The following is a 21,679-nucleotide window of genomic DNA, read 5'->3' as shown; positions in this document are numbered from 1 at the left end:
TAATCCATTAATAATTGGGCTAATTAAATAGTCCACTAGCTAGAGTAGGGTGGGCTAAAGTCCAACAAGGAAGAAAGTCCAACAAGACTAACTAGTGTGCTCTAGTAAATTACTAAGCGTAATTAAGCATCCAAAAACTCAAGTAATTGTTATTAGGAAATAACAATTAGTATTACGTAGTCATAATATTCCGATCATGACCAAAGTTAAACGTGTACCAAGTACATAGCTCGTTTCAAACGTCAAGTGACATCAACGGTCGTAAAAGCATTCGGGGATCAAGTTAAGTGATTACACACTTAATAGCACGTTGTAAGATATTAATGAAAGTAATTAATCATTAAATAAGATCCCAGAGCATAAACTAGCTCAGTACGCACATATACGCAATTCGTGAAAGCACAAAATCAAGTCGAAAAAGCCAGGTCGTTACAGCGGGTTGAAAATAGCAGATCAAAAATAGTGGGTTGAACATTCCGCTATTTTAGGTTATTCAAAATAGCATATCAAATAAACTCAAATTACGATACTAAGGTAGTAATTGATGATTTAAGAATACCTTGTTCATTAGTGTTCAACCCGCAATTTCGCTACAGAATGTTGTGTGATTCCTGAATTCAATTTAATCGAGGATTCACGCGTATACAACCTGAAAGTTTAGATTGAAGAAAGGCTTCGAAATTGGAACGCTAGGGTTTTATTGATTGAATCAATTACAAAATTAGAATACAGAGAAGAAGAAGTTTCATAGAATTAACAATAGCGAATCCTTATTGATGAATTAACAATGGTGAATCCTTGGTTAGGCGAAAATTTGTTTAGGCGAAAAAGAGAGAGTTTTGCCCTAATTTGGAGTTTTGGTTTGTCTGAATGAAAGGGTGTTGCATTGCAGAATTCTTGCCCGTGTTTGTTTGTCGAAGGACATTTAGGGAAAAATAGGTATTGAAAATAGTTATAAGCTTATAATTAGATCTAATGGTGATGAGGTAGGGGTAATGGTTGTCTTTTTTTAGATACAGTGGTCTAGATTAGAAGTTGATATATTAATATATCTCAATTAGTGTTTTCTTTTAATGTATAGTATAGAGTATAGATATAGATAGATAGAAGTATAGATAGATAGATAGATATATAGATAGATAGATATAAATATAGATATAGATATAGATTATAACATCATCATTACAAAAATTAAAGGGTAATTAGCTTAATGATAACATTATCATTTTAGGGCTTTATATGACTATATAGATGTGATTGTGACATCAAGATTTTGTCCGCACTTTGAATTCTCATATATATATATATAGATTTTCTATGCTTTTTGAACGTGAATGTGGTTATGAAATAACACTTGTATATAATGATTATATATCAATATCATAGTTCGTATCATATAATTATGTAAATATTGTAACTTGTATGCCGGATGATGCTGTTAATATAATTTTACTTTTGTTTGTTTTCGATTTTACTCGAAACCAACCAAAAATTAAATTTAAATTCAGTTCGGTTTCAGTTTGATTTTGACATTCGAATTCGCTTTTTAATTCCGTTCCGATTTTGCTCTCAAAAATTCAAAATTTAAACAACTTAAATAGACTACACCGAACCAATAAACGCCCACGTCTAATTTATGTCAACTACAAAATTTTCCCCGCTATTGTGACTACTTGAATCGCACGTCATTATTTACACCGACTAAAACCGTATATAAATACATACAAAACCCCTAAATTCTATCTTCTAGTTTTCTCGTTTTCGCTGCTACGATCTTTAGGTTCACAAACCCTAGGTACCTTTCCGATTTATATTGTTGTCCGCTGTCTAATTATTAGGTTTTCGATTAGGTTTTATGTTATATCCTTATCGCTTTATTATCTAGGTTTTATTGCCGCCGTTAATTTTGGTACGGATTAGGTTTTATCGTAGATTTTGAAATTTTGAGTTTGCCTTTTCAGTGCGATAAAGAGTAAACATGGATTCTATTGATGCTGAAATAGCGAAAACACAGGAAGAAAGGAAGATAATGGAAGCAGCATTAGCTTCGAATTCGATTACTTTCGATACTGAGATTTATGATGAAAACAATCGGTTTCAGGTTTATAACAGAGAAATTGTTGCTAATGATGAGGATGATAATGCTGATGCTATGGATATCGATGTTGTTACGAAACTACCTTATTACACTGCTCCGAGATCTTTGTTAAACGATATGCCGCGTGGTGCTGATGACGATGACGAGTCGTTAGGGTTAAAGAAATCGCAACGGATTGTTGACAGAGAGGATGATTACAGGAGGAGGAGGAGGTTGAATCAGGTTATCTCGCCTGAGAGACATGATGCTTTTGCGAGTGGTGATAAGACTCCGAAACGTGAAACGAGGACGTATGCTGATGTCATGAGGGAATTACACCTGGTGCCACCCCTGCTGGCGAGATTGAACTTGCTACCCCAATCGCAGGGGCTTTAAACCATGGTGCCATCACGCCAAATCAGTATAGTTTGTTAAGATGGGAGAAAGATATTGAAGACAGAAATCGACCATTAACAGATGAAGAATTAGACGCGATGGGTTTTGAAGAAGGTTATAAGATAATGGAACCGCCAGCTTGTTACATTCCAATTAGAACGCCTGTAAGGAAGCTTTTTGCGACCCCAACTCCATTCGGAACACCGTTGTACGCGATACCTGAAGAAAACAAAGGTCAACAGTTTGATGTTCCAAAAGAGATGCTAGGTGGCATGCTTTTTATGAAGCCGGAGGATTACCAATACTTTGGTGCCCTTTTGAATGAAGAAGATGAAGTGCATTTGTCTCCAGACGAACAAAAAGAACGAAAAATCATGAAATTGTTGCTTAAGGTTAAGAATGGTACTCCTCAACGGAGAAAAACAGCTTTGAAACAGATCACTAACAAGTCTCGTGAATTTGGTGCTGGGCCGTTGTTTAACTGTATTCTACCTTTGCTTATGCAGCCTACTTTGGAGGACCAAGAAAGACACTTGCTGGTCAAGGTTATAGACAGAGTGTTTTACAAGTTAGATGAGCTTGTTCGACCTTATGTGCACAAGATTCTAATCGTTATAGAACCTTTGTTGATCGATGAAGACTATTATGTTCGTGTAGAGGGTCGAGAAATCATCTCTAATCTCAGTAAGGCTGTTGGGTTAGCTTCCATGATTGCTGCGATGCGTCCAGATCTCGATAACATTGATGAATACGTTAGGAATACGACTGCAAGGGCTTTTAGTGTTGTTGCATCAGCACTTGGTGTACCTGCAATTTTACCTTTTTTAAGAGCTGTTTGTCAAAGTAGGAGATCATGGCAAGCTAGGCATACCGGTATCAAGATCGTTCAGCAAATTGCTATACTGATAGGGTGTGCAGTGCTTCCCCACTTAACGTCTCTTGTGCAGATTATCGAACATGGTCTTAACGATGAGAACCGAAAAGTTAGAACCATTACTGCGCTCTCATTGGCTGCACTTGCTGAGGCTGCTGCACCGTATGGTATTGAGAGCTTTGACTCGGTTCTAGTGCCTTTGTGGAACGGTATTTGGTCTCAACGTGGAAAGGTTTTGGCTTCTTTCTTGAAGGCTATTGGATTTATCATTCCTTTAATGGATGCCGAAAATGGCAACTACTTTACCAAGGAAGTTATGGTTATACTAATTCGTGAGTTCCAGTCTCCAGATGAAGAAATGAAAAAAATCGTGCTTAAAGTGGTGAAACAATGTGTGAGCACTGAAGGTGTAGAAGCAGATTACATTCGGATTAATATCCTTCCAGAGTTTTTCAGAAGCTTTTGGGTCAGAAGGATGGCTTTGGATCGAAGAAACTATAAGCAGCTCGTTGAGACAACTGTTGAGATAGCAAACAAAGTTGGTGTTGATGATATTGTGTCAAGATTAGTTGAAGATTTGAAAGATGAAAGTGAACCGTATAGAAGAATGGTGATGGAAACAATCGAGAAAGTTGTAGCAAATTTGGGTGCATCTGATATCGGTCCACGTTTAGAAGAGCTTCTTGTTGATGGTATTCTGTATGCCTTCCAAGAGCAAACTAGTGATGATGCCAATGTGATGCTCAACGGGTTTGGTGCAGTTGTTAACTCTCTTGGACAACGTGTAAAGCCGTACCTTTTTCAAATTTGCGGTACTATAAAGTGGCGGTTAAACAACAGAAGTGCTGAAGTTAGACAACAGGCTGCAGATCTGATTTCAAGAATTGTAATGGTGATGAAACAGTGTGAGGAACAACAACTTATTGGGCATCTTGGGATTGTGTTGTACGAGTATTTAGGTGAAGAATATCCCGAAGTGTTGGGATCGATATTGGGTGCTCTCAAATCAATTGTGAATGTTATCGGTATGACTAAAATGACTCCCCCGATAAAGGACTTGATTCCACGTTTAACCCCGATTTTGAAAAACCGTCATGAAAAGGTCCAGGAAAATTGTATCGATCTTGTAGGTCGTATTGCAGATCGTGGTGCAGAGTTTGTTCCTGCGCGCGAGTGGATGAAGATCTGTTTTCAGCTTCTTGAGATGTTAAATGCCCACAAAAAAGGTATTCGGCGGGCCACTGTAAACACATTCGGGTACATTGCAAAAGCTATTGGGCCCCAAGATGTTTTAGCTACCCTTTTAAACAATCTTAAAGTGCACGAGAGGCAAAATCGCGTTTGCACAAGTGTCGTTATCGCAATCTTGGCCGAAACTTGCTCGCCTTTTACAGTTTTACCGGGTTTAATGAACGAGTATTGTGTATCCGAGCTGAATGTACAAACAGGTGTGTTGAAATCTTTATCTTTTATGTTCGAGTATGTTGGTGAAATGGCGAAGGACTACATATATGCAGTGACTCCATTACTTGAAGATGCGTTAATGGATCGGGATTTGGTTCATAGACAAATTGCTGCTCATGTTGTTAAGCATATGGCTCTTGGGGTTGCGGGTTTGGGCTGTGAGGACGTTTTGGTCCATTTGTTGAATTATGTATGGCCCAATATATTTGAAACGTCACCACATTTGAAAAATTCTGTAATGGAAGCTGTTGAAGGTATGCGAGTTGCATTGGGTACAGGTGTATTGATTAATTACTGTTTGCAGGGACTGTTTCATCCTGCAAGGAAGGTTCGAGAAGTTTATTGGATGATTTATAATTCGATTTATGCTGGATCTCAGGATGCAATTGTGGCTAATTATCCGATGTTGGAGGATGAAGGAGAGAACGTTTACAGTAGACCCGAATTGACTATGTTTATCTGAGGTGCTTAATTAGGGTTTAGTTAGTATACTGTTTGATTTGATATTGTTGCATGTTTAAACTCTAATTTGGATGCTACTTTTGTCTGGTTATGATTGTGTTTGGAATTTGTTTTTCTTAAATATGTTTTTGCGGTTAGCAGAATTGTAGATGATTTCAGTTTTTTTTGGGGGTTGTGATTTTTTTTCTTGGATGACAGGTACATGCTGAGTGTTTGAAGAGGTGCATGTGACCAAGTGAGGCAGAGATTGAGATGTAATTGTGATCCAAAAGAGGTAACATAAAACTCGAATATGATAATTATGTCTGGCTAAGTAAACCCAAACTCTATAAAAGGGGTCCAATGGGTTTCTCTAAGACCCATATGGGTCTTAGACAAATAAAAAGGTATGGGTCCATTGGGTCTAAATCCACAAATTCCAATAAAAAGAGGCGGGTCCAACAGGTCTTGAATATGGGTCCAACCCGACCTGTTTGGACCCGTTAACAAAAGTTGACCCTTTTGGGTTCGACCCAAATCCGACCCGATTGCCAGGCATAACGATAATGATAGTTGTGATGATTGTGTATTAAAAGTTGTTTGATTGTCATATATATTGTGTATATGCGTGTGCGCTCGCGCGTGTGCGTGTGCGCGCGTCTTAAACGGCTGGAATCGCTAATCTTGGCTGGATTCTACTTGGTTTCTATGAGGTAAACACCGGGTCAGGTAAAAACATGTTGATTGATCTTAACATTTAATTCCATGTTGAGGTTGGGGTCAGGTCGAACCAAAACAGGTATATATAAGATTATAAGATTTCTTATTGTTTACTAGAGGTGCCAGTTATGATTGGAATTGCAAATTCTTTATAGCTTACCTTTACATATTACCCATTTGATCTGACATCAACTAACACTACCTAGATACACAATATTAATTAGCAATTTCTTGATAGCTACCTTTACATTTTACTCATGTTGAGGTTGGAAAATAGGCGACTTTTATTCAACTATAGTAACTCCGTTATATATAGTTTTTGGTAACTATGATTTATTACACTAATTTTCGACTATTACGAACTCGGCGAAATTTGACCAATATACCCTGTTTCTTAGATGCTGATGGCTGTTGGGAGATACTTATTTTTAACAAAAATGTCAGGATGTTTAATTTTGGGATCTTCTTAGCTACCTTAGTAGCTTACAGTTACCTAACTGTGATATCTTTGGTTGTTATGACATGTGTTTTAGTTTAGGATTAGTTTTAGGGTTCCTGCTATATTGAAATTGAACAAGAAAGCATCTGTTTGATTGAAGGCACATAAGTGAAAGTGTTCCTACTATACTAATATAATTGCAGAACCCAAAAATAGCAGATTAGTATTAGGAACATTTGTTGTTTTCATCTGAAATATCTGAAACATCAGTTAAATAATGTGGCGTTTTCGCCATTTCTTGATCGGGTGATCCACTTATTAGTTTATTGAGGTACTACAGTTACTTTTAATGTGTTAGATGGATAACAAGTTGTCAAGTTGTATTGTGGCTTCCATGTGGGTACAACCTTTGAGCTTAGGGTACAAACGTTTTAAGCACGTAGTTGGTTACTATTCATCATTTTTGCGTTTTAGATAAAGTTAGATGGATAAGTACATGGCTATCAACTTGAATCTTGTATTGAAAAGTTTAAGTTGAAAATGGGAATCTATGTGGAATAACAAGATTGTGAATTCGTCAAAATGTTGTATCTTGGAATAACGTGTTTTCATTTTCACTAATGATATATTATACTAAATACTACGCCGGGTTCATTTTATATACCGCCACCTGGTATTACGGAGCGTCTTCGGTCTCGGCCACCAAGGTCTTATGATCAGGTTAGCTGCTTTTGGCTCGATACTTTAGATTCAAGATACGAAAAGTGTATTGCATAAAATAAAGCAATTATGTGCTTATTTTGATTTTGATGCATGTTTTTATGTTAGCAGCATGCATCTAAACAGGTGATGGTAAAACTGGCAATTAGTTCGTATGATGAAAAGGATGTTCCCTTGTCATCATCGGGCATAGCTAAAACTGCGATTTCTATAAGTCAAAAAGTTGGGGGAGAAGGTGATAACCTCATGAGTCATGACAGCCTCATAAAGAGACTTTTTGTACAAGTTGAATTGAGATATAGATCTTGAATGTTGAATTTTGTGATGTGGATATTGAATGTTGTGTTTTGTGATAATAATTCGCACATAACTTGAGATGACAAAATTAAGTGTAAAAACAATAAGCTAATGTTTTTACCTCTGTTTACTTTTAGAAAATGTAGTTCGGCTATACAAGAAACTAGTTATATATTTTGTTTTTTTTTGAAAATAATGAAAACTCATATAGAAATGAGGTCACTTTTAAAAAAAATGTCCTCAATAGAGAATACGTTGAAGGTTACACCTAGCAAACAACTATCTAAATGGAAATTATCTGTAAATGAGTCTTCCCTTACAACCCGAAAAACCCTAAAAACAAACTGACTAAATAAAATTGAATACTACATGATAAAAAACGGATAACGAAACCTAACGTACAACACGAGATGACTCTAACCAATCAACCTTTAGGCTCCGTCTTTTTCAACTTCCATTAACCGTCTTTTCCATAGTATTCTTCCCATACTGATTCTCTATCTTGTAAGATAACAAATTGGCGGATTCATCGCCTGATACGCTCTCATCGACCAACGTGTCAATTTCATCGAATGCCGTGAAAGTCTCCACAGACATATTTCCTTTCCCTTATGCCGATGAACCGTAATCTCTTCCATCTTGAGAATCAATAAACAAGATTTGAATTGCGTCCCCATAATCCAAGTCATCAAAATGATCTTTAAGCTTATAAGTACTCAAAGTGGAAGCCTCGTTCGGCTTCTTTCTAGTCCTCGGTTTAGCTTCAACAAGTAAATCTCTTGAAACACCTCTATTCAAGACATACCACAATTTACAAAAACATTCGCATGAGGGGCATCGCAATCTCAATAACTTCTTCCACTACGTCCAATTATACTGGTAAAGTCATTTCATCGTTCGATTCTACTTTACGTTTTACAATTCTTCTTTCTTTTTATTCTGCTCCTACTTCATTTGAGCCAATCTTACCGCAACAATTATGTTATCTTCATTTGGGTCCGAAACACCATTAGAAATGACATCAGCGTTATCGACCCCTTTAGGACCTTCGAGCATCTTCTATCTTCATTCCAACAAGATAGTAATATATATCGAACATGTTTTGCATATTATGTAAGTGACAATTCACAATGTTTATTGTTTTAGAGACTCTCATTTAATATTTAACGATGGTTTGTCGTGCAATGCACAACTCAAAAACCTAATATATATATATATATATATATATATATATATATATATATATATATATATATATATATATATATATATATATATATATATATATATATATATATATATATAGTGGTAGGATTAAGAGGGAAGTAACCAATCGGGGGGAAGCGGGGGGAAGCAAAAACTTTTTTTTTCTTCATTTTTTGAAAAAACTTTGTTCACAAACATTATAGATGGGATGAAAATATGAACATTTAGTAGAGACACTTTGTGATAAATGTTTTTATTTTGGCGGGAAAACGCTCAAAGAAGTAATATATAATAATTATCGTGTTTTTCGAGCGTATGTTGAGGTTTTAGCTATTGGGGTTTAGATATTAGGGTTTAGATATTAGGGTTTATAGGGTTTAGATATTAGGGTTTAGAAATTTAGGGTTTAGGGTTTAGATTTAGGATTTAGATTGAGTTTTTAACACGAACGGTTTAGAGTTTAGAGTTTAGGGTTTAGGGTTTGGTGTTTTGGGTTTATGGAATAAACTCAAAACACCAAACCCTAAACCCTAAACCCTAAACTCTAAATCGGGCTAAATTTTACTTCACAAAACATGAAAAAAACGTTCATATTCTTCACGAACAATATTATCTTGAATGTTATTTTTGTCGATCGTTTTCCCGCCTAAATAATAACATTCATCACGAAGTGTCTCTTCTAAATGTTCATATTTTCGTGTGATCTTGATGCCGGAAAAAAAAATTCCAAAAAAAACGAAAAAAAAAAAATTTGCTTCCCCCCGATTGGTTACTTACCCATTGATCATGCCCCTATATATATATATATATATATATATATATATATATATATATATATATATATATATATATATATATATATATATATTAGTGTATTAACACTCATCACACATATGGAATGATAAATAACATTATTCATGTTGATTTCTTCTCTTCGCTTTTTTTTGCTTCTCCCTGAATAACGCTCCTATACGTGATCCATGGAGAAGAAAAAAATGAGATGAGGGAAAACAGTGTGATGAATGTTAATTAACATTCATCATGATAAATGTCATTACGAAATATTTTGGCCAGGGGTATGAATTTGGAGTGTGCTTGTAATACAAGTATGTTTGTGAACAAAAGTTGTGAAACCAGTATACTCGGTGTTCACATCATCGGGCTTGCCACTTGTACATAAAGCCGGACTTGACAATACCACTTTAAGCCTATTATACAACTTTTCTTACGCATATTGAAACCCGGTCTTGTCAAGATCGGGTTAGGTTACTTTTTTCGATCTTTAAATGTGCAACTTCTTTCGACCTTGACAATTGCTCGAATCTCCAAGCTGGTCATCACTTTTTGCGAGCAAAGGCAAGCACCTCTCTGCCAATCTCTTGGTTTAGCACACTTAATTTCAGTATCTCTTGGTTTAGCACACTAATTTCAGTTTCGTTTTTCTTTAATGGAGGCATGAAGCTTTTGACCCTAAAGTTAATTGGAAAGAAAAATGCCCATGAAATTAAATCAGTGTCATGATTACATTTAAAGGATCTTTGTCAGAAAAAGCAACCAAACTCGGTCTTGGCAAGATCAAGTTTCAGTATGCATCAGAACACATAGACCTAAGTCGGTTTTATCAAGTCTGGTTTTACATAGAAGTGGCAAACCTTGTGTTGTGAACATCGGGTATAGTGATTTCACAACTTTTGATCAAAAACATGCTTGTTTTACAAACACCCTCTAAATTATTGAATGATATTACGCTACTTCTTCCTCTTTCTTTTTTATTTCACTTCCCTTGGATCACTATCTCAAGGCATAGTCGAGATGGGGCCTAGAATGTTTCCCACAAGCTTTAAAATTACGCAATTGCAACCACTATTTTAGAATCTTAAGTTAGTCGTACTAGTTTAATATTAATCAAAGACGATCATGCGGAGTACAAATTTATATATTTTATACAAGTTGGTACATGTCAATGGGCGAATTTGTTTTCATTATAATATTTTAATTAATTAATTAGTTAATTATTATGAGCAAATCTAGTTCAAAGACACTAGAAAAGATAAAAAGAATATTCTGACAAGTCAAATTATATTATATAGCCATTTTTTTAGAACAGCCACACTTATTAATAAAAATGACCCACTAGTAAAGAGTTAGGTATTACAACGTGAAGTAAAGAGTTCCAACTTACATCAGCTCTATAAAGAATTAAAAAAAAAAAAAAAAAAAACAACAGAAAAATTTAACCGAATCAACAAAATATATATATGTATTGGAGTGATCCACATGAAAGGAAAGGAAAGAAAAAAGTGAGAACCAATGTAATATCATTCATCACACATCCGGTAAATGTTACTATAACCAACTATCATCACACATCTCATCTGATGAGAATTAACATTCACCACGTTGCTTCTCTACGCTACTAGAAATACCCATTTTCGAGACGACATTTTGTTACCTTTCTGGACGACATGTCGTCCATGATTTCATTTTCGGACGACATTCGATAACTACATTATCCATCAAGATGGCCTCCGTTAATGAAACTTCGGCATAATCGAGCTCAGATTCAGAAACTTTGTCCACTAGGTCGGATGCTCGTAGTCATGCTCGTCATTAGTAGTGTGACGCCCAGTACAAAACCTTCATGTACGAATCGTCAACAACAGGTCCATTACACGGTATAATACTACACGCTGTTTTAAAACAAGTTTTGCATTCATGAAAAGATAACGTTTTTACCAACGTCAAATGTTTTACAAAAGATGACGTCTTTACCAACGTCAAAGGTTTTACAAAAGATGACGTCTTTACCAACGTCAAATGTTTTACAAAAGATGACGTCTTTACCAACGTCAAATGTTTTACAAAGATAACGTGCTTCTACGAATAGAAAGCATTAACATAAGTACGTGACACAAAGGTCATTACAAAACCATTGTTCAAAATGTAACATAAGTTGTGAATGCAAAGTAAAAGTTCCATGATTGAGACATCTCTAAACAATACAGCGAAAGTCTAACACATCGAGTCTGTAACAGCAAGTCTATAACACCAAGACTATAACAGCAAGTCTAACAGCGGAAGCAACAACGTCTAAGCACCTGAGAAGTACATGCTTAAAAAGTCAACACGAATGTTGGTGAGCTATAGTTTGTTTGTAATCAGTAATGTAATGTAGACCACGAGATTTAATATTCAAAACAGTATGAAAGTATATGCTTATCCGTGAGCACCCGGTAACTAACTTAACGTAGTAGTAATACCCCCTAAAAGTACACTTCGCGAGTGCCTATGTGCTCGAAGTATCAAACACCCGTTAAATGCTAGCGCGACTAGCCCGAGTGGGGATGTCAAACCCTATGGATCCATATCTAATATTCGCGTTCACCAGTTCAAAAACCAATGATTAAACGTTACCGTGCTAAGGGGAATCTTTGTGCCGTTATATCACCCACACATATGTAAAGTTTAAGTAGTCGTGTCTAGTAATGCGAAAATTTGATAAAATCGATCAAAGGAGTTTTGAAAAAGCTCTAAACGTTTGACATGACAACATAAACGGAACGAAGTTCTTAGTAAATTTAGAAGCATGTACAACGTGTACCATTTTATATAAAGAAAATTAACTTAGTCAAACAGCTCAATAAATGAGTGGTTTTAAAATAATTTTGAAGGTATGATTTAGTATATACTAGCCAAAATAGGTAAGGGTAAATTTATTCATTTGAATCCATACGTACATATATGATTTTATAAGTTGTATACATGACAAAATATTTCATTACTTCTATTCGCCCATAATCCCGTGAGGACCGCCCAATTAAACAAATGTGTAAAACTCCTGATGATAACAGAGTATCTGTATTTCAGAGGTTACAAGTTGAAGTAAGATCGTGGAAGATCGAGTAAAGGACTTGAATCGTCGTGCGACATTTGACCAACAAATGTTATGAGGTCATGAAAACCAATGAGTTAAATGTTGTTTTGACTATTATCAGGACATAAGTCCTTGGGCCAAAACTGTTCCCGAGCGAAGTTGTTGCTAACAAGCGAGTTATGAAGGATAAAGCATGAGATAGATAATCTGGTTAAAACGAGCTTCTCTTATATCAACAAATAAGATAACGAATATTTTCCCTATCCATGTAATAAATCGAAACTTCTGAATGAGTAGTGTAGAAATTTTCTTTGACTCGCTTTCTATTCCTCATGTCACAATATTGGGACTTCTTTATGAATTAACGTAATATAATCACGTTAGCCTGACGCCATTATATTTCACTAATTCATAGTTCCATTCCAATAGCACTACATGAGGTCAGGACACGCGATCAACCTTGGATTTCCAAACAATTTCTCTAAAACAATTTCTTAAACAATGTGCTAAGGATAGCACAAGAGACAAAACATCATAAGTAATGAATAGGAGTAACAATGACATAGAAATGTCTTCGAAGTACCAAAAATCTCTAAAAGTCAAAAATGACATTTTCCGGTTCAAAAACCAAAGCACATAGGCACGTAATATAACAAGAATGTTATATACCTAAACATAATAGCTGACATTGAAATGCTGAGCATTTAGAAGTCAGGAGTGACATCCCTCGATTTCAATACCCGAGGTGTTCTTATAAGGATAAGTTCGCATGAGTCGGAGAATACGTTTAAATCGGAATGGGAGTTCCTCCCGGATTCAGAACATAAAAGAGATGTATGTATGATAACAATATACATACCAATACGATACAAATGATCACATATAATAATATATAATAGGTCGGGCTGTAGACTAGACTCACTAATGCACCCTATTGACTCGGGTATCGACATCAATGCAGCCTAATTCCCTACAACCAATGCTCTGATACCAACTGAAACGACCCGTCAAAGTACACTTGACGACCATCGTTATCTTGGTCCCACAGCTTGATCATAACTCTATATGAATTTGATAAATAACCTTGCATTCTTTATTTAAAAATGATTTCCTATAAAGGAAACCTACCAAAATGTGTAAGTTTAGAAAAACCATACATTATTACTTAACCAAAAGTTGACCAAAACAAGTCAACAACATCCACTATTAAATGTATCAAAATAGAATGCAAGTTAATGTTTAACAAAAGCTGCCATCATAAATATGCAGACTCTCTAAGCACAGCGGAAGCAATCAATCATGAACCTGAGAATAAAACATGCGAGTAACTGTCAACAAAAATGTTGAGTGAATTATAGGTTTAATATTGCAAACAATATTTAATTTAAACAATAAAAGTTTATGTTTGAAAACATAAAAACTCCTTTTTGCACCACAATAAATAACTTATATTTACCTTAAATTATTCCATTTTTTGTGAGTCACCTGGTAACCACTTAACCATTTACTTACCCTTGCCAAACACAATAAATAATATACACCGAACAAGTGTATCTTCAACTTAATACGAAGTACTAAACATTTCGATTATAAATTTCTAGCGCGACTAGCTCGAAATGGGGCTGTCAAACCCGATAGATCTATCCATAGGATTTGCTTTCACCAGTAGAAACCAGTGATTACAATTACCAGATTAGGAAATATTTTTGTTCGACTCACAATGAATAATTTAAACCAACTTCCACTTGTGTCCAATACGTAAAACTAAAATGCATGTATTCTCATCCCAAAAGATTTAAAATAGAAAAATGGGACTATAACTCACCTTAATAGAAAATGAAGTAACCACACAAATATGCGAACAACAAACGAAGTAAAGTGATCAGGAATGATCACAACGCCGACCTATAAATAAAGCAGGTCGATATAAATAACTAACTTAGGTCAAGTCTTAGTATGATAGCTATTGTACATGTTGCAAGTAGACATAGAACAACACTCAACATGCATCGGTTTGATCGGAACAGCGTACGGACACACACTTTCTATTTTTAGCAGGTTTCCATTTTTGGAAAGTTTCTATTTTAGGAAAGTTTTTATTTTAGGAAAGTTTGTATTTTAGGAAAGTTTCTATTTTTGGAAATTTTCTAAATTTAGAAAGTTTTCATATTTAGAAAGTTGCTATTTTTGGAAAGTTTATAAGTTAGGAAAGTTTCCTTAATTAGAAAGTCAACTAAAGTCAACTGAAAGTCAAAGTCAACTGAAAGTCAACTCAAATGTCAACCTTGGTCAAACATAGTCAACATAAATTTTTAAAGTATAAGTTATATTAATAATATAATTTATAATGTTATTTAAAGTCATATATGTATAATTATGTCATAACATAAGTTTAATTAAATTAAAATGAATTATTAAAGTTAACATAAGTTTAAATGGCATAATTAATATAACATAAGTATTTAATTAAGTAATTAAATATCAATCATAATATAAGTATTATTAATTAATAATAAATTTTAAATCATATCATAAGTATTATTAATTAATAATGAATTATTAATCATATCATAAGTTTCTAATTAAAATTATTAAATCATAAGTATTTAATAATTAAATTATAATTAAATAATAACTAAGCTTTATAATAATTAAATAATTAATTAAACCTTATTATAAGTCTTATTATAATAATCTCATAATATAAGTTTAATACTTACCTTAAGTATTTTTCATTAATAATAAAAGTATTATTAATCATAAGTTTAATTAAAAGTTTAATTAAATCATAATTAATTAATAAATGATATAATAAATATATATATCATAAGTCTTAAATTAAATTAATTACTTTTTACATCATAAGTAATTTATTAATAATGAAATTCATCATTTATATCATAAGTCTTAATTAATAACCATAAGTTTTAATTAAAAGTTCATCGGGTCATAACTTGAGCCCCGGGAATCAGTTTTCGGCGAGTCTTATATATATCTTCGCCTAACTAACCCACCCGACACATTAGTGTGCTCAAGAACATCCCAAGAACAGCAAACAAGTCGTGATGATCAGCCATTAAACAACTTGTAGCTTTAATCCGTTTAAAAACATGTTTTAGTCATAACGGGTGATCCGTGGCTCGGATTTCGATGACCCAAACATGAAAGTTCATCCCATCATCAATCCTAACACACTAGTACACCCTAAAGACTCCAAAAGTGGTCACAAAGTTGGACCATACCTGATTCAATTCGTTTTTACATTTTAATTTCAGTTAAACACCATTTTAATCATATCTAGAGCTCCGGGAATCAAAATAACATGAATCTGGAGTCTAAAATTAATGTCTTGATGAGAGGAACTCATATAAATACTTTAATTTCACTTTTATATAGTTATGTTTTCAGAAAATAACAAACAAACCGCTGTCCCAAAACAATCAAACCGAAAACATATATAATCGAGCATTTCTGCGCATACAATCAACAATACAATAACATATAAGCATCATACTATCATAATATCACATAAAAACAGAAAAATAAATGAAAAATTAAAAAGCTAGGGTTAGGGTTTATACCCTAATCAAGAATTGAAGGATATGATTGTGTAGAGATCGAAGAGAGCAATCCGATTATGTGAACAATTGAATGATCCAAGCACTTGATTGAATGAAGATGATGATGATATATGGTTGATGGGGGACGGCAAAAAAAAGGGAGAGAAGAGAGAAAATAAAATGGAAATTAAGTTTAGAGAAATAATGAGAATGTTAAAAATGGGAAAACAAAACAAGGCTCCCCCCCCCCCCTAAGGGGTTCGGTCGAATGGTGGGTGTGGTGTAGTGACCCGTCCTAATCCACCTGGACGAAGTCTTCAGCAGATGGTCCCATTGCGAGGTACTAACCTCTATATGCCATGAACGAGTCCATGTAATATCTTTAAAATGAGCAAATGCACAGCGGAAGATTTCTTTCATACCTGAGAATAAACATGCTTTAAAGTGTCAACCAAAAGGTTGGTGAGTTCATAGGTTTATCATAAAACAATAAAATTTATCTTTTTGATAGTCCACAAGATTTAAATGCTGATGGTACAAATGGGCCCGAATCCTACACCCACCTATAATGTACATGCGATATCTTTTAAATATAGTACACCTTTCTCGTGTACGAAATCCATTTTTCATAAATCTTAGTAACCGTAAACATATCTCGTACACAAAATATAATACACATAACCTGTGTATAAAAATCATTCTCTCGATACATAACATTCACATCAATTGGTGGCAATTATCATGTCCACATAATTCAATGGTGGCAATTATCATGTCCACATAATTCAATGGTGGCAATTATCATGTCCACATAATTCAATGGTGGCAATTATTATGTTCACATAATTCAATGGTGGCAATTATCATGTCCACATAATTCAATGGTGACAATTATCATGTCCACATAATTCAATGGTGGCAATTATCATGTCCACATATTTCAATGGTGGCAATTATCATGTTCACATAATTCAATAATAATCCGCATAACTTCTGTCTGCATAATAATTCATTCGAGGAATGTTTTGCTTGTGTCTATCTCGTCAAACATTTATAAAAGAATTTCATGTATTCGCAGTTCAAAATATATTTCAAAAGCATTTAATAAAGCAGTTGTAAAAATAGCGCATGTATTCTCAGTCCCAAAAATGTAAAGAGTAAAAGGGAATCAAATGAACTCACCATACCGATATTTTGTAGTAAAAATATGCATACGACGGAATTGAACAATGCAAGATTGGCCTCGGATTCACGAACCTATATAATTTATGTATAGATTAACACATATATTTGTAATCGAACAATTTTCATATTATTATTGATATAAATGTTATTTTAATAAATTATATGTTTCATTAGTAATTTAATTAGATATATTTATTTTTATATACTTTAAATATTTATTACAAAAGTATTAGTATAGGTATGTTTTATGTCATAAGTATATTTTAATATAGAAAATCTTTATTTGATATACTAATAATAAAAATGATAAAAAATAATACTAATTATGATAAAAATCAAGATAATCCTACTAATGATGATAATTTTAATGATAATAAAATATTTATAATAATAGTTATAATATCTATAATAATAATGCTTTTACTTTAATAATGATAATAATAATGATAGTAATAATAATAACACTTATAATAATGATAATAATAATGATTCTATAAATGATAATAATAATAATGATAGTTTTAATAATAATGATACTACTAATAATATTCTAAATGATAATACTAATACTAATGTTAATAATAATAATAATAATAATAATAATAATAATAATAATAATAATAATAATAATAATAATAATAATAATAATAATAATAATAATAATGATATACATTTTAAAAAAATGCTAATAGTAAAGTAATAATATTAATAATAATTATAATAATGATAATACTAATAATATAATGATATTAAAAATAATAATATTTCATTTTAAGTCATTACTTAATCATAAGTTTAGTTATTTTTATAATTATATTTGTATTTATAATCTACATGTATATAATCATAACCTTAATTAATCCTTATTTTCACTTATTCATAATAATAATAATAATATTAATAATAAAAATGTTAATAAAACTACCTTTTAAATCAAGCTTTAAAATAAAAATGTCACTGTCCGGACTCGAACCCACGACCTCCTGCTAACACGAAAACATCCTACACTACTCCTCTAACATAGCTTTTCTGTTTAAGTTTGTACCCCATTTATATTTAACCCAGTTATGATCAAATGGAAGTCCAATGCACCAGCCCATTTAAACTATCAATCCATTAATAGCCCAAATAACAAAAACAAGTTCGTGGGCTGTTGTCTCTTAAAACCAATTCGATTAGGACTCTAGTATAATTAACAATAACTTGGATAGTAGCCGTCCCAGTCTTCTTGGTGATATTACTCCTCGACAGTAACAACCCACAAGGGTTTTTGGATAAATATAGTACACGTTGCAGCACTTTAACAGCCATAAATTGAATGGTGACATCAATCATGTAATCGTAGCAGGCTACAAGAAGGGTTTGGTTTAGATATGGGTTCTACCCGAAGTAGAATATAATGAAACTAATGACAGAAGTAGTAAGAAAAGTGGGTTTAATGGAGTTGTTCGATTGAAAAGAAAACAACAGCTGTAGCAATAGCTTGAATGAAACAGGAACATTACGTGGGTTACCATCATCTTCCATCATCACTTATCATAACCATTCCAACATTATCATTATCAATTTATACGACCTCATCATTTTTTTCTCACTACTATTCAATATCATCAACACAGAAGCCATCAATATGCTTATTCTTCTTTGCGGTTTTAAAATTAAAACATAATTAGATGAGCTCACTCAGTACCATCGTGAAGAGGAAAAGAAACAAATAAAATAACGAGTCCCATCTAACTAACTTTATAAAATATCAAAGTATCATTTTGTAACCCATTATGGTTGGCCATTAGTCTCAATTTGTCCCACAAACACTACCTAGTCACGTAATTACAATGGTTACTTTTATAAAGAAACTTTAACACACTAATGTGGACAACTTTTAGGCTGTAATGGTTTACACAAAGTGGGTTAGGTTCGACAATATAAGAAGGGAAACAGAATGAAAAACACTAGTAGGACTTGCCATTTCTCAATTTAATTTATTTCCTTTCAACAATTTCTTCATCACTTCATTAAATAACCTTTACTCAATATATGATTTACTGCAATAGAAACTTGTTATAATAGCCGCTGGGTTAGATGGTTTCATTCTAAATAGAAAACGGAAGCACGTAAGTAGCAGCAGAAGTACAACAGTTTTCAATAACAGTTGTTTTTGTGCAGTCGCGAAGAAACAACAAATTTTGAAAGAGAAAGAGCGAGAGTAAGGTGATTAAATGATAGGGTGTTTATGATGATATAGTTCAACATTAAGGCAAGTAACAAGGGGTGTTCGATATAGTTTTTGTTAGAACCAGAAGCTCAACTCAAAGGTGGTTCGGGGTTGGTTCAAAGGAGGTGATGGTGGTTGATGGCATTTTATTTCGTCCCAGAAACAAAAGAAACAAGTAGCAAACCTGGGGTGTTCAAATGGGTGATGGCGTTGAATATAAACTAAGAGCTTTAGCAATGATCGTGGGTCATGAAGGTCTTGATGATGGTTGTAGTAACAAGATGTAGTTGTTGAGTAATGGCGTTCCAAGTGTTGTAGTAATTCGTGGTGATCTCTATCTTTCTCCGTAATGTAACATTTAAGTATCCATATATAAGGAGGAAGGTGGTGATGGTTGTCGACATGAAGAATCAATCAGAAAAGATACAAACAAAATAAAAGAAGATCGAGAAGATTGACAGAAGTATTTGAGCCAGGAGTAACAAACAAGAAAAAGAAAAGTAGATAATGACCCTAAACAGAATTTGGTTGTATCTGTGATTCAATCTCGACTGGTAACAAATTCTTGTTGTATAGAGATCGATTGGTACAATCTTGCAGATAGGAACAACAATTATATAAAGCATGATAATGATATTAAACAGATTCGTACCCTATAGATGATATAGATGGCTAACAAATTCTTGGATTATTCTTTTGATTGAATTGTGATTTGTACGAATTTTGAAAATCAATACAGTGTGATAGTTACATGAAACAGATTCGTACATTTTTGCTTGATTTATAGTTTATAATTACTAATGATTTAATAAATGTATTATTAATAATAATAATTATATATAAAAAAAATCTTGATACTAATAAGAAAATGATAATAATCCTATTATTAATGTTACTAATAATAAAATGTATTGTTTTCTAATAAATATTAATTTAATTACACTAATAATAATTATATTAATTATAATAATATTAGATATTAATACTTATGTTAACTATGAAAATGATAATAATATTATTATTCATAATAATAATATAACACTTTATACATATCAAATTTCATATTTATATCATAATACTATTAATACTGATATTAATATTAACATTAATATTAATATTAATAATAATAATGAAAGTAACATTAATAATATTGATATAGCAACTATATTTTAATTTGTAAGTAAGTTTAATATAATAATCTTTCATATTATTTATTATGTAATACTTATATTATAATATAACATATTTGAATATTTATATATTATATATATATATATATATATATATATATATATATATATATATATATTACAACATACATATAATATTAATTGTGTACAGAATTCATATATATGTGTATATATTTATTTTAATAATATCTTATTTATTTTGTATATTACTTTACATATTTAATTCAAATGATTACATGGTATTATATTAATTTAAATTAAATATATACATTTATTTTTATATTTACATATATATATTTATTTACACAAAACCGTTCGTGAACCGTCGAGAATAATCAAAGGTCAAATGAATGTTTGAAAATAGTTTAAAATTTTTGAGATTCAGTTTAATAGACTTTGCTTATCGTGTCGAAACCATATAAAGATTAAGTTTAAATTTGGTCAGAAATTTCTGGGTCGTCACATGTAGGGTGGGCCCCATGGCCCACTCTTGCTATTTGATGGATTGCTTGTAGCCCGAAAGCCCAAACGAAACCCGAAACATGAAAACACGACTACGCGATTAATTATTCGGACAGATATTAAATACGCGACGAAAAATATATATAAACACTATATATATTCATATGATATTAAAATATCATATTTAAAATAATTAGGACTTAAAAATCTCAAAAGCTCGACCGTTGGTTTGAAAACCGAAAAGATTCGCCGGATAGAAATCCGCGACACGTAGAAACGTATAACTTAAAATATGAATACAAATATTCATTTAACACATAATAATTAATATATTAATACTAAAATAATAATATTGGTCATAGAAATGACGTGGCATGAATAACAGTTAACGGTCATTAAATAATTAACGGTAAAAGATAACGGAAAAAGTATGGTCGTTACAGTACCTTCCCGTTACGGAAATTTCGTCCCGAAATTTAAGCAGGTGCAGGGGCTAACTCAGCATCTGGGAACAAATGCGGGTACTTCTACCCCATCTGATCTTCACGCTCCCAAGTGA

The 21,679-nt window shown here is 32.8% G+C and overlaps 2 protein-coding genes across 3 annotated transcripts; both read left to right on the top strand.

Annotated features, from left to right (window-relative positions):
* Positions 1-1,689: 1,689 nt before the first annotated feature.
* On the top strand, positions 1,690-2,473 carry LOC139868041 (uncharacterized). The gene is made up of 2 exons (XM_071856378.1): positions 1,690-1,795; positions 1,962-2,473. Exon 2 carries the CDS (start codon positions 1,979-1,981, stop codon positions 2,471-2,473), a length of 495 nt encoding a protein of 164 aa, XP_071712479.1. The 5' UTR covers positions 1,690-1,795; positions 1,962-1,978.
* Positions 2,474-2,841: 368 nt separating this feature from the next.
* On the top strand, positions 2,842-7,235 carry LOC139865956 (uncharacterized). 2 transcript variants are annotated; one of them, XR_011765178.1, is made up of 3 exons: positions 2,842-5,275; positions 5,472-5,549; positions 7,063-7,235. XR_011765178.1 is itself a non-coding variant. In XM_071854077.1 (2 exons), exon 1 carries the CDS (start codon positions 2,848-2,850, stop codon positions 5,272-5,274), a length of 2,427 nt encoding a protein of 808 aa, XP_071710178.1. In that variant the 5' UTR covers positions 2,842-2,847; the 3' UTR covers position 5,275; positions 5,472-5,861. The 2 variants fall into 2 exon arrangements, 1 of the variants encoding a protein (XP_071710178.1); XM_071854077.1 differs by lacking the exon at positions 7,063-7,235 and having other exon boundaries at positions 5,472-5,861.
* The last annotated feature ends 14,444 nt before the right edge of the window (positions 7,236-21,679 follow it).

The sequence above is a fragment of the Rutidosis leptorrhynchoides genome, chromosome 9 (genome assembly GCF_046630445.1).
Source record: "Rutidosis leptorrhynchoides isolate AG116_Rl617_1_P2 chromosome 9, CSIRO_AGI_Rlap_v1, whole genome shotgun sequence".
Classification (NCBI taxonomy): Eukaryota; Viridiplantae; Streptophyta; class Magnoliopsida; order Asterales; family Asteraceae; genus Rutidosis; species Rutidosis leptorrhynchoides.
This window is presented reverse-complemented; position numbering and strand designations above follow the sequence as displayed.

Coding starts and splice junctions, on each gene's coding strand:
- LOC139868041 (XM_071856378.1), top strand. CDS start 1,979: ATGGATTCTATTGATGCTGAAATAGCGAAAACACAGGAAGAAAGGAAG.
- LOC139865956 (XM_071854077.1), top strand. CDS start 2,848: ATGAAATTGTTGCTTAAGGTTAAGAATGGTACTCCTCAACGGAGAAAA.